The following is a 13,587-nucleotide window of genomic DNA, read 5'->3' as shown; positions in this document are numbered from 1 at the left end:
TCTGCTCCCGCAGCAAAGGATGCATCAGTTTAGTTGGAGCAAACACCTTAGGCTACTCCCAAGGCTCCAGAACTGGGGTGGCGCCACTTAGCAGGACAGGATCACAGATGACAGAGGCTAGGTGCAGAAGCAGGATGGTTCGAAGTCTTTTATGTCTTGAGACTTCAGATCAGCTGGCCATTCAGCTAACCCTTGGAGCCAGCCTGTGTTCTGGGTTGGAAAGATGCAGGTCTAATGCTTCTCAGTGCAGGCAAGTGGGCAGCACAACAAAGCAGGAGTTCAACAGTCCTTCCTGGCAGAGTATGCGCAGGTCTAGAAGTGTACTAAAGTCGTGATGCCTGAGGTCGATAGTTCTTGTACCCAATTGCCCTTTGAAGAGGGGGATACTTCAGGGACATCCTTTGAAGTGCACAGAGTCCCTGACCTTCCTGCCCCAACTCCAGACTCATTATATGGGGTTATGCAGCCTTTTGTGTATGGACAGGACACACCCATTGTGTGTGGCTGTCTAGAAGGAATACACAAAGCCCAGCTGTCACCCTAGACGTGATGAGAGACAGGCAGTAGGAACCAAATGGCTAAAGTAAGAAAAAGCTCCACTGGATTCAAGCTAGCCTGGCTGATGAAGGGTGATACCCTGAAACCGGTCCTAGGATGCTTGTTTCCGGTCCAGGGAGGACCTGGCTTGGCAGTTCGGGCTGTACTGTTCCCATGGGGAACAGGGTCAAGGCTGACTTGCATATGGCTGGGTCCAAACTGGGGTGGCGTGGTGAGCAAAAAAAACAATGGATTAATTCCCAGATCTTTGTTTACTGGGGGTGAATGTTTGCAATATTCAGCATTCTGTCCATCATCTGTTCTGTTTGCATTTAACTTTAGAAAAGTGGCATTTTCATGATTACAATGTAAATATGATTTGATCATACGTTAGGATTTTAAATTGTGATTCTAGGGACACCAAACATGAGAGGGTTATCTCTTCTAATTTAGAAATGATGCTTATAAGGTGTCATAAAATAATTCCAATGTTATCCTATGGGGGAGATTGGCCTTACAGTAATGAAAACCTAATTTAAGAGTTTTTCACTACTAGGACATGTGACACTTAAATGTACATGTCCAACTTTTAAAATACACTGCACCCTGACCTTAGGGCATACTTTAGGGGTGCTATATGTGTTAGAAAAGGAAGGTGTGCATTGCCAAGTCGACATGGCAGTTTAAAACTGCGCACACACACACACTGTGCAGTGGCAGGCCTTTGACATATTTAAAGGGCTACTTAAGTGGGTGGCACAGTCAGTGCTGCGAGCCCACTAGTAGCATTTAATGTACAGGCCCTGAGCACATGTGGTGCACTTCACTAGGGACTTATAAGTAAATTAAATATACCAATTGGGAATAGGCCAATGTTTCCACAATTTAGGGAAAGAGCACAAGCACTTTAGCACAGGTCAGCAGTGGTAAAGTGCACAGAATCCTAAGGCCTGCAAAAACAAAGACCGCGCAAACAGGAGGCCGAAGGCAAAAAGTTAAGGGAAAACACACCAAGGATGCCTGGTCTAACACTTACACAAAGTATTTTCGTGCTACTTAAATTTCATTTTTTTATTTACCAGTCCACTTTAGATCAATAAATAAAAAAATAATGGAACTTGTGTAATTTTGGAGACACACACATGCACTGAGTTACATTACAGGTGCATACGTCATCATGCAAGCATGTGACCATACAACGATGCAACTAGTCGTATCATCACACTTTTTTTTGGTTTTTTTTGCATGATGCTGCACAGTGCATTGGCAAATCCAGTAGGTCCAAAAGGCGAAACTTATCAGCTTTGCCACTGCTTGTTCTCTTTCCTTCAACGCTCTCTCTCTTTGTGCTTTGTTTTGTTATTCCTCTGTACCATCTGGGGAAATTCTGTAACGCATATCACCAAGATTTCTGCTTCATATTCACTTGTCCACTGCCCGCAGGTACAGTCCCCTTGCTTCGCCAACAACTTTGTTTTCACTCTTTTTGGCGTTTCACATATTATTTCTCCTTACACACCATGAGCTGGCCCTTCTCCTGCAAGCCTAGTAATCCTTTACAAAGCAGCAAAATGGTCTTTGAGGTATTCCAAAAGATTCTTAGTGAATAAAACCTGCGTCTTGGGTAAATATTCCTTACATGGTTGTCATATGATGAGTACAATCTGAGATATTTTTCACTCGTCTTTGAGTCCTTGGGTGTGAATGCTACATGGACGTGTCTGGATGCAGTAAAGACAGTACACACAGAGAAGCAATGGTTTAGAAGGACTCTCAATGGTATTCAGATGACGATCCGATTAGCAACATCTTGCTTCCTTTTCCGAAAGGAACTGAGGACCCAACTGTTAAAGAAATGCCTCATTCATAATAACATGCACATTCCGAGCACCAGCCCTCGTTTGACTAACACTTTCCTCCCACACCCATAATAAGTATTGTAACCCAAAGGTTGCTGCATTATGACTAGTGTTGCGTTATACCAGGGTTCTGCAAAGTCAGCTCTGCAAAGTCAGTCCTGGAGAGCCGGGTCCATGCCAAATTTTTAGCATATCCACATTTAGAAAAATTTAGATTTCTGAAACATCTTTTTTCTAAATGTGGATATGCTAAAAACCTGGCATGGACCCAGCTCTCCAGGGACGTCTTTGCAGAACCCTGCGTTATACAAGCACCTGACATACACGTACACACAGGTACTGCACATACCTGTGTGCACACAAACATTTGGCTACTTTGCAAATCCATCTTTCTCACTTTCTCTGTGGAATAAAGAACCAGCAATAGGCTGACTCCAGAATCCTCTTGGCTGTTTAAGGGCTACAGATCCTACAGGTTTGATTGGGTTGAAGGGTGGTGCATACAGGAATCTCTGCTGGCTGCTTGCCCCCTGCGTAGGCTTACTAAGTAATAAAAGAAAACCCCTTAGGGGCAACACACCATCTATTCGTTACTCACCCGACAATCCACATACATACAACATAAATACTCAGTTTTGATAAAGGAAATTTGGTTTAAACCGACAATTTAATAATAATTTCCATAAAAAACACTTAAATAAAACCCTATAAAAAGTACATCAAAGAGCTCAATCAAACACGTAAGTAGCACATAAACATGGGAGACACAACACAGACAATTCCCTAGTCTATTGTTTTATGCTGTCCACAATTTGGTATATACTGTCCCATAGATTGTTGTTCCAGGTGTTTATAGGGCAGTTCCAATGGGTTCAGCAAGTTGACAGGCGTTGACACGTTTCAGTGGTATCTTAAACTCTTATAATCACCTTCTTCAGGACAAAATGATATCCTCCCATCATCACTACTAGGCTTTCTAAGTATCCTGAGTGATTCCTGGTAAAACATAATGTTGAGTTTGTGGAGCCCTTCTTCCTTTTTAGGCTTTCTCTCTTCATCTCAAGGCTCCTTAGAGAGCCTCCTTCCAAACAACAACATCCTGCAAGGCAGTAATGAAGCAGTCTCCCTGTAATAACCTGCCCATCCTTTCGTCCAATTCCTGAAACCCTTTATCTGTGAACATTGAAGGGTGCTTGATGTCTGGCTTCAATGAAGACCTACTCCTGCACCAGGAGATGACTTGACAAAAATTGTTATTGGGAAATCCTCACACAGACCAGAGAGCCCAAGAAGGGCCAGTGCCTTAAAAGCACAGACTTAACAGGGGTTGCCCTGTGACATATTTCTGCCTGGCCATGAAAAGCACAGCTGTGCCTGGAACGGTGAAACTGTAGAGACCTAGGCACTTCATTCATTTCAGTGGAATTGAATTTGCCCAAGAAACGCGCCTAGGATGAGGACAAAAGTGTTGCAAGGCACCAGCTTTTGTAAACAAGAGTCTGGTCACTTCCTTTCTATCTAGGCATTCTAAGATAGTCGAGGCACTGGCAATGCTCTGCATCTTTCTGCGACTCTGATGGATATTCTCTGCATGGTAGTCTCAGAATGGTTTGCTGTCAGTTATGATCTCCGTGTGGCTCACTGAATGTGGTGTTCGCTACCTGGCTAGCCCTTTGTAGTAGAAAGGTAGTCAATTAGCTGTTGTGTGATTTGCTCCGAGGGTGGTTTGCTTTTGGTAGAGTTCTGCACCTGTTTATGTGATGGTGGTGCACTGAGGATAGGAAGCAGTTTTATGTTCTGTCTGGTTATCTGACATGTTTTCTCAGGGTGGGCGGTTGGTGGTGGTAGTAGTCTCTGCACGGTCGTCTCAGAATGGTTTGCTGTCGGTTATGATCTCTATGAGGTTCACTGAATGTGGTGTTCTCTGCCGAGCTGATGTGGCTCGAGGATGGTTGGTTGACAATGGTGCTTGCTGATGGATTTGCTGATGGTTGTTCTCTAAGTGTGGTTGACTAGTAGATAATGGTGGTGGACTTTGATGGGTAGATTGACAGTGGAGCTCCCAAATGGTTGTCTCAAGGTACTGATCTCTGCCTTGCTCATGGAATGCAATCCTCTAAGATTGTCTACCCGATTGTGGTACTCAGACGATGCTTGACTGATGGTGGTATAATGTGCTAGATTTGCTTAGGGTGGCTGATTGACAGTGATGCTTTGAAGATGTTTGGCTTAAGGCGGTGGTGCTTGCCCAGTGAACTGAAGGCGGTGGTCTCTTCTGGCTGACTGATGGTGTTGCTGGAGGGTAGTTGACTGCCGATTGTGTTCTCTAATTTGTTAGCTGATGTTGCACTTCCTGACTGTCCCCTAACACTTCTTTTTCTCTCATCTTGCAGTTCTTGGCCATCGATACGCAGATGATCCTGGGTAATAAGCAGCTGTCACTGAGCCCTGAGGAGTACGTCTTTGCTGCTCTCAACCTGTACACAGACATTATCAACATCTTCTTGTACATTCTTGCCATCATTGGCAGGGCTAAAGAGTAGCTGCAGAGCTATGCATGGTGACATGAAGTAAACTTTCCCCCACTCTCTCCTTCCAGAATACATGTTCCTTTCCCCATTCCCACACCTCTTTCCTGTCCAATGCCCCGTTGGACATTTAGCTGTTCACCTGGCCGGAATGTGAGCGTCTCAACTTACCCTGGACTCTCCACACTTTTGTCATAACATAAAAGCCTCTAGGTATCCCCTAGATCCTTCCCATGTTTGACTTTGTTTTGATTTTTTTTTTTTCTCAGTGTAGTGTTTTGAAACTTTCGGAGGCGTCTTGTCTGGGCTGTGCCCTCTATAATGCATAGTCCGGTTTGGTGCACCGCTTTTTCATATCAAGATAGATAATTTGATGAAGCAAATGTCTGGAAATCCTGAATACGTGCTGACCCTGGAGTCTGCCTCATTGGACATCCATATGGTACTCATCCTCATTTCATCCGGGTTACCGGAGGCCTCTGGGTAAAGTTTGGTTTTTAGCATTTGACGCGCGGGTAGCACTGTAAGATGTGCCGGGGTAGTATTCAGGAGCAATGAGAAATACATATTTATGAAGACATGTATTTGTAAATATTAAGCATTTGTATATAGCTGTAGTGTTCTTTATATACAGGTATTTCTTTGTACACAAGGAAGCCCTCCTTACCCATCAATGCATCCTACTCCTCTCAGGGGTAGAGAGGGATTAAGTGGAGGATTCAGCCATTTGGGTAAATAGAAAGTCATGCGTCGAGCAACAAATGCATGCGCTAGACGTTGTTCTGGCCCTGATGCCGATAGAACCCTTCCGACCAGATCCATAGGCTTCAGATCCACACCAGCATTTATATTGTTCCAACACCAGTCACAGCCAGTTGGCCCCCTTACTGCTCCTGTCTGATGAGAAGAACTCACTTTTGCCGCTTCCTTAACCACCCAAGTGACACCTATTGGTTGGGACTTCTCATTGTGGAAAAACTGAAGATGATTTTAAGGTTCTGGGTCCCACTGTGGGCCCTACCGCACAGGATTGTGAGGTACCTGTATCCTGTGCCTCCTATCCTCGCGGCCGTCCTAAAGCGACGAACAATGGTGGGAGTATCTCATTGCTTGCTAATGACTGAGGGCCCAGGAGAGGCACCCCCAGAAGCCTAATGTCATCAAAGTTGGGGTCTCTGTCTCCCGCTTAGAAGGCACTGCCAAAAGTGTAAGGTTAAATGGAAGAACGTAACAAATACTATTTGTAAATTAAATCAATTGAGATGCAGAGAGGGAAACTGTAATAGCACTAGGTATCTGAGTGTTGCTCAAAAACTCAGTGAAATATAAGTGTGACTTTGAACTTCTACACGGATATTACTGGGACTCGGTAAAGGGGACTCTGAGTCAGATATACTTGACCTTGTCCCTTCAGGCCGAGCCATGGAAATCAGGGTATTGTGCCGCTTGGCTTTTGGCAACCAGGCTTAAACAATTGGGGTGATAAGATGAAAATGGTTGACAATTGGAAGCTTCATTTTGGGGTGTAGAGAATTTACCAGCCCCTATAGTATGTTATAGTCCTGGACTCAAATCACTTCATTTCACAGCATTTTCCATGATCTCTTGAATATTGGTTCCTTGCTACTTGAAGATGTTGCAAGCCTGGCTTACCCAATACCTGCTATCTGCCTGATATTTACCCCAAGAGTGTACGTTCATCAACTGCTTTAGTTTCAACTGGGTGTGAGGCAGCATCTGTTTACTATTTGCTGCTTGTGCCTGAGAGGCTGTTGGCTACTTATATCTGAGATGCCCAAGTGCAGGCCCTGTAGATGCATATCCTTAAGTGAGAGGTAGAACCTGCCTGCCACTCTTAGCTGAGATCCCTAAGTGAAAGTCAGAACCTGTCTGCTGCTCTTATCCGATGTCCCTAGGTAAGGGTGAACCTGCCTGCTGGTTTTACCTGATGTCCCTAAGTAAGGCTAAGCCTGTCTGCTGCTCTTATCTGATGTCCCTAAGTAAGGGTGAACCTGCCTGCTGGTTTTACCTGATGTCCCTAAGTAAGGCTGAGCCTGCCTGCTGCTCTTACCTCACATTCCTAAGTGAGAGGCAGAACCTACTGGCTGCTTGTACCTGCTATCTGTGCTCACTAATAAGAAGCCAGCCTGTTGGCTGCTTGTATTTGAGATCACTGGACAAGAGGCAGCCTCTATCTGCTCATTCCTCTGGTCTCACTGAATGAGTTTACGCCTGTTTCTAGTTGCTGCTTGGATCTGCACTAGCACTCTGCACTGACAGCGTCCGTGCGTGGTGGCTGGAGCATACCGAAGCTGCATAAAGTACTGTATTATACCTTTTAGTTTCTAGTGCTCTCTACAGAGTGATCTCAAGGGCCTATAACTGCTCACAAGGCTCACCAGACCAGAAAACAGTTGATGTTAGAACAGAATTAAAGAACTTCCCTGTTTACTAAATCCAGATGGTGATTGGACACTGGACCCAACGAACCCGGCTGTGAGTTAGACACCCTCAGATGCAACAGTAGAAAGACGTTCACTGTTCCTTGGGCGGCCTCTATTTTAATTTCCAGATGGTCTGAATCCCCAGAAGCGTGTTAGAAATTTCAGGATGCGGTAGGGGCCTGGGATGGATTTGTTGGCGGTTGGAACTGGAGGTGGGAAGGTGGTGGCTTTTAAGGTGCCTGAAAGGCTTGGACTGGATCGAGGGCGGCAGAGTCAGTTCACATGCTGGTTCACCAGTGGCTGAACGGGTGGGAGGATGAGGAAAGTATCTGACAATGCAGTCTGGTTACAGAAAGCTGGTTGAGGCCTTTGGGCTGTATCCTCTCGTTGCCACCTATACCTCATTACCACACTTTGTTTTGTGCTTTTCCCTAAGAGGGTGTCCTGGATGCCACCACCGCGGCTGCTGCTCTGTAACTGTGAATGTGCTCAGGTGCTTGTTTTCCCTGCATGCTGAGAGGAGCCTGTCTGACATTCTGGCTTCCAAACCTCAGACCCTCCCACTTGTACACCCTACCCCCACCCCGACCCCCACCTGATATTTCTTTATTCTGCCCTCTCTGTGAGAAACTGAAACCAATAAAGAACACCGAATGTATGCAATAAGCCGTCTGTGTGTCTCATATTTTCCCCCAAAATTTGTTATTGATTTTTGATGTTACAACAATCCCCCTCCTTCAAACACTCAGATGTAGAGACCTCAAAGATCTGGGGCAACCATAGTTGGACCAGTATTCACCAAATAGTCAATTACCATTGCGTTTCAGAGGTATGTTCTTTCTCTACTAGGGGCCAGGTCAGCTCCTGCATGGCTATTAGTGTGCGTTACTGACCACGTCCTGCGTGGAGGATATTATTGGAGGTGTAATGTACCAGAGTGTCATGACCTTGTACATAGTATCCCTATTCTGCAGTCTCTTGCAGAGTCAGGTGATATCATTCCAGAATCTCTCCTAGGATTCTCTGGGAATGGAATGGCCTAGAACCTGCATCCACCGTCTCATGTAGGGCCAGTCCGCGTCAGTGGAGGGTTTAGCAAGAAGAGCATAAGCAGCGGATACTACTGTACGTAGTGAACAGTTTTTCCCAGGGTGATTCCTGCTGAGTGGCTGCAGACTTGTTCACTGGGTACCCAGTATCGCAATAGTCAATATATCATGCGCTCCATTTCCTGTAGGTGAAACTGCTGTTTGCACTTCAAAAAAATCTTTAACACTCCCACCCCTGAATAGGTTGCGAAGCATCTTGCATTCCCCACCGTCCCAATGCACAAATACCCTTTTGACTGTCCCTGAGGAGAACTCTGCATTACCAAACAGAGGTGTAAATGGGGAAAGTCGTTAGCCCGTCACCCCTGGTAAAGTCCATCTCATATGGGGAAGGGAATCTTAAGAATTTCCGAGTAGTAGCCTACCGTCAGTCTAGCAATCTTTGGGAGCCAGGGGACTGCCAAGGGGCCCTTCCCGTGACTGCTGCATCCAAATGCACCCGATGGCGCTCAGACTCATATAATGATCATTTGAAGAAGACACACAACTGGGCTGCCTGGAGGTATTTACAGAGGTCTAGTGGGCCGAGGCCACCAGACCTTCTAGAAGATCTCATAATATTTTTGGAGCCCCAGTCCTTCCCATCCCAAATGAAGTTATCTGTGTCAATTGCAGAAGCCTCATGTCCCCCTCCGGAAAGGGGACAGGCAGTGCTTGAAATAAATAAAGCAGAGGGGTACATGATGTGCTTGACTGCCTCCCCGCCAAGCCAGGAGACATAAATCCTCTGCCATCTGTGAAGGTCAGTTCGTACGACGTTAAACGTGCATGGATAGTTATCTGCATAGAACAGGCAGTGCAATACTGTAAGATCCACTCCCAGGTATGACAGGTTTTTCCCTGGTGCCCATCTAAACGGGGTCAAAGTAGCCAGCTTGCTCCACACCTCCTGCGAGAGCCCTACGTCCAACATCGCTGACTTAGCCAGGTTCAATTTAAAGCTACTTTCCTAAATATTCCAGCAGCTCGGGGATTGATTGTAAAGGGCCCGTCACGGTCAGGAGAATTGAGTCTACAAATAGTATGACTTGTTTTCCCCTAGCAAAGGACATTCTCTTATTCCAGAGTGTCCCCTAATGTTAATTGTGAGGGCTCAACCACCAACACAAACAACGGTCAGAGCTGGCAACCCTTTCTGGTCCTGCGCATTAGAGGGATATCCTGCGATCTCTTCCTATTAACTAGGACCTGAGCTGTCGGCGTATGGCGAGACGTCTAGCTGCAGATTCCTTGAATTTTCTCTAGGCATCCGACTGGATCTAGAATATTTTTGTGAGTAATACCCCTGTGCGCTGATCCGAAGAAAGCTACCCCTCAGTCAAATTTTGACAGTTTTTTAAAATACTTTTTATCAAATATTTTTCAAGTTTACTCCTGGTGCGTCAAGGATGTCTTCTAGAAAGACAGGTTTCAAGCCCTGCAGGTCCTGTAATCGGGCTGTATCCATGACGGATCGGTGCCTGGAGCATGACCACGACACTTAGTTGTGCTCGTAGTGCCTGGCCATGCATCCAAAGGCTTTGAGGGAATTATCCCTGAAGCTGATGGCAGCTGGCACTCAAGTCAGATTAAGTCAAATTCCCGGTCGAGAGGAGGGTCCTGATTGGCCACAGACTCCTAAGTCATTGCCGTCCCACTCCTAGGCCTCCGGAAGATCGGGTTAAGTTGAGGCACAAGAAAAGATCTACAAAAGTCAAAACGCTCTTCACCTTTGTCTCGTCCGTCGGCCTATGAGATGAGGGAGCGTCGATGCTTTAGGCCTAGTTCTGAGGAACCTATACGGGGCAGACTTTACGCCACCTCGAGTTTCTGGGAGCCAGAGCAACCCCTGTCCAACTCCAAGAGTTCTGTGAGGCCATGCACCTCATCGTTGGGAGGCCTGACTCCACTGGAGCGCCTTTGGGCCCCGAGGAGCTGGAGGGGGTGGGCCCCTTTGGCGTTCTGTGCCAGCGTCTTCGGTGCCAAGAGGCTCCCAGGGATCCAGTCCTGGATCCGGACCGGCTCCGGTTGTACCGCCTTGACCTTTTCCAACACCAGTCACGATGCCGCTGCCCATGGGCGGCGCCATCTTCATTGTAACCACCGACTGACACAGAGCTGGATGGGGGTTGTACAATGCAGACTCAGGCAGGAGCTTTGCCTCATCGATCGGATCCTGAGCCCTTATCTTTTGGGCTAGTCTTTGGTGATGAATGGGAGGGGGTCTCTGGACCCTTTAGAAAACCAGCCCCAAGAAGAAATGGACTGGTGTGAAGACATGTGTGAAGCCAGTGGCCTGGATACTTATCCAGATACTGGCATGCTTCTCCCCCTACCATGGTTACAGATGAGGCAGCTTCTTATGCTATGTTAGTGAGGAGGGCGGCTGAGATCCTGGACCTTCATCTGCCTTCGATTGCCATCAAGACTAATCTCTTGACTGAGGTCAACCGAAAGCTTCCTCCTGTGAATCCCTGCTCCTGTTCCCTAATACCCTCACTGATATCCTACTTGTCCAAACCCCGCATAGGGGCTCCTGTGAACACGATGACTGCCCACTGCCAACACCCCACCTGGGGACCCAAGTTTCCTAATGCAACCTTGAGAGCTTGGTGGTCCAAGCCTCTGTTCCTTTTTGCTCCCCTGTACAGGGAAATCCAAAAGGCTGGACTCAAGTGGGAAGAAGATGTTTTCTTCTGTCAGCCTTGCATTGTGGTCCACGAACACCGCATGCCATTTTAGGCTGGTATTCCCACACGCTGTGAGACATGGTTGCACAAGTGATGCCACAGGTCCTGGAGGAGGCCTGGGCTGTACGTACTCAGGCTGTTCCCTACTTGAGATTTGAGCTTGTGACTCTGCGCCTTTCTTGAGTTAGACGTGGTTGTAGAAGTTGATGAGCCTTCATCCCACACACACACATTGTTGTGTTGGAGCTACTACGTGACGTGATGCGTGCTGCAGTCTGGGAAAAGCTGCGTTGCTGCACGGACTGCCACACGGCGTGGCCCGTGGATTATCCGCAGTTTGTCCCCTAGCCGGGAGTCAGGAGTCGGACGCAGAGAGTCGGGTACAGGGGACTGGTGCGGTCCCTAGCACTCACTTCGCTCGCTAATCCCCTCGACCCAGGCGCTAGCCCGGTGGTCGCCCGCAGTTCTTGGCTCATGGTTCACTGCTGTTGTCGGGCCTCCTTGATCGCAGGCCCACAGGGGGTTGACATTCAGGTCTCTCGGGAGGCCTTGAGCCAAGGAGGGTCTCGAGAGGGGGCGTCAAGAGGGGTCAGTGGGGGCTAGAGAGGGCCCTCCCACTCCCAGCACCTTTACCCCCTTCGGTGCTCGAGTGTTGGTGTATTCCTTTGCCTTCTGGTGGCTTGAGTGTGTGTTTCTGGCCGGCAAGGAGATTGAGCCGCCGCTGACTATCAACGACCGCTGCGGAGGGGGCAACTAAAACCCACATGTCCACATCTCCACAAATTCACATAGAGGCAACAAGCAAGCCCAGGTAGGAGCTGCCGCAGCAATAGGGTCAGGGTGGAGCCTGGTCCTGGGTGCAGGTGCAGGTGCTTTCATTGTTCACCAGGTGGGCCGGGCTACTTGTTAGACAAAGTTATGGCCTCAGCCACAGCTTCCCCATAAGTAAGAGATCAAGAGCATTTGGGGACGTGAGAAGGGTGAAACAAGCGTGCTCGTGCCCCCCTTAGCCTGAGGAAGTTTCAACAAAGTAAGGTGGAGGAGTGCAAGTGCCTCAACAAGCGACAGCAAGTGGCAGGGGGTGTGGCGGCGCTCAGTCCCTTTCTGCCAATGGCTTTGAACATTTCCTTTTGTTTTAGCTGGACACAGACATAGCCACAGACTCTTTAAAGCAAGAGAGTCAGTGTAAATGGAGACCTGAGAAGGAAAAAGCAAGCGTGCTCGTGTCCGTCCCCCCTCCCCCCCTTGGCCTAAGGAAGCAGCGATAAAGCAAGGTGGAATGACAGTAAGTGGGAGGGGGTGTGGCGGCGCTCAGTACTTCTCTGCTCGTGGTGTCTGAACTTCACCTTGGCAACTGTTGGATACAGCACCGCACACTGCATCTAGCACTCAAACAAGACTCAAAGTAACCAGTATCAGCATCCTATTAGCGACTAGCACCAGGGGCTCTAAGACAACATCAGACCAGGCCCAGCCGTCGGGATAGGAGGTGGTGCGGCCCCAAGTACTTACGCCTTCTCTACCTCCTTCTCAAGCATCTGCAACAGGCTCCTCAGTAGCATCAATCAGATCGTGGTCTACGCATATCCTGCCAGGACATCGGAGGTCAAAACCGAGTCATAAACATTATAAAGGGAGCAAAGGCTGCCGATGAAGCTGGTAAAGCAGTCAAAGGAGGCCAAGTCCAAGGGCCTGAAAGAGCAGAGGGTCCACAGGATCTTTGGTGACAAATGGAAGCTGGCACGTAGACTTTCTTTTACATACAAGGAACACAGCAAACAAAGGTGGCAGAGAAGATCGCCTAAGGCAACAGAACACCCCAAGGTTTTGGGCCGAGCAACAAACCTATTATGCAAAAAAAGCAACTAAAAAAGCTCTGTTGTTATAATAGCCCCCCTAGCCCAACTGATCTGGCATGTCCATGGGGCCTGATGCCACGGGAGAAGGAGCCCCCATCACCGGTGAATCCTATAGAACTCATAGCTCCCACAGATTTGGCCAGCCGCAAGGAGCACAATAATGAATTGACCTGGGATAAAAACACTAAGGAACACCAGAAGGGCTCAAAGCTGAGCCTGAAGTAAAAGGCTTGAGATATTCATCAACCATACATACATAACTATTTCACAAGAACTAGGAACGATACAGGCATTGCGGGGGAAACAGTTGAATCCACCTCCCAAGGGCAACCAAGGCCTATGGACCGTTCCAGCAAGTAAGACAACGCAATCAGAACAAGCACAAAATGAGCCCTGTGGCACTGCAGGCACAGACAGCAATCTTGATGCCTCACTCATTGGGGAGTTGATAGAGCTGGCGGATACCACAATAACAGCCATGCATAACAAAAATCAGCAGTATGATACCCCTGGAGCTATTATTGGCAATAATATCAACACCCCTCAAACATATCAAGCTAAAGCAAAGAGTCTAACTTTGTC

General features: G+C 47.7%; 1 protein-coding gene across 2 annotated transcripts in view; it reads left to right on the top strand.

Moving 5' to 3' along the window:
* GRINA (glutamate ionotropic receptor NMDA type subunit associated protein 1) overlaps positions 1-8,034 on the top strand; it is a 162,104-nt gene extending 154,070 nt beyond the window's left edge. For both annotated transcript variants that reach the window (XM_069221158.1, XM_069221159.1), the window contains exon 7: positions 4,790-8,034. In XM_069221158.1, the coding sequence (XP_069077259.1) occupies positions 4,790-4,939 (150 nt within the window). In that variant the 3' untranslated portion in view covers positions 4,940-8,034. The remainder of the gene's footprint in view (positions 1-4,789) is intronic.
* The last annotated feature ends 5,553 nt before the right edge of the window (positions 8,035-13,587 follow it).

This window comes from Pleurodeles waltl, chromosome 2_2 (genome assembly GCF_031143425.1).
Source record: "Pleurodeles waltl isolate 20211129_DDA chromosome 2_2, aPleWal1.hap1.20221129, whole genome shotgun sequence".
Taxonomy (NCBI): Eukaryota; Metazoa; Chordata; class Amphibia; order Caudata; family Salamandridae; genus Pleurodeles; species Pleurodeles waltl.
Note: the sequence above shows the minus strand (reverse complement) of the source record. Positions and strands in the feature narration are given on the sequence as shown.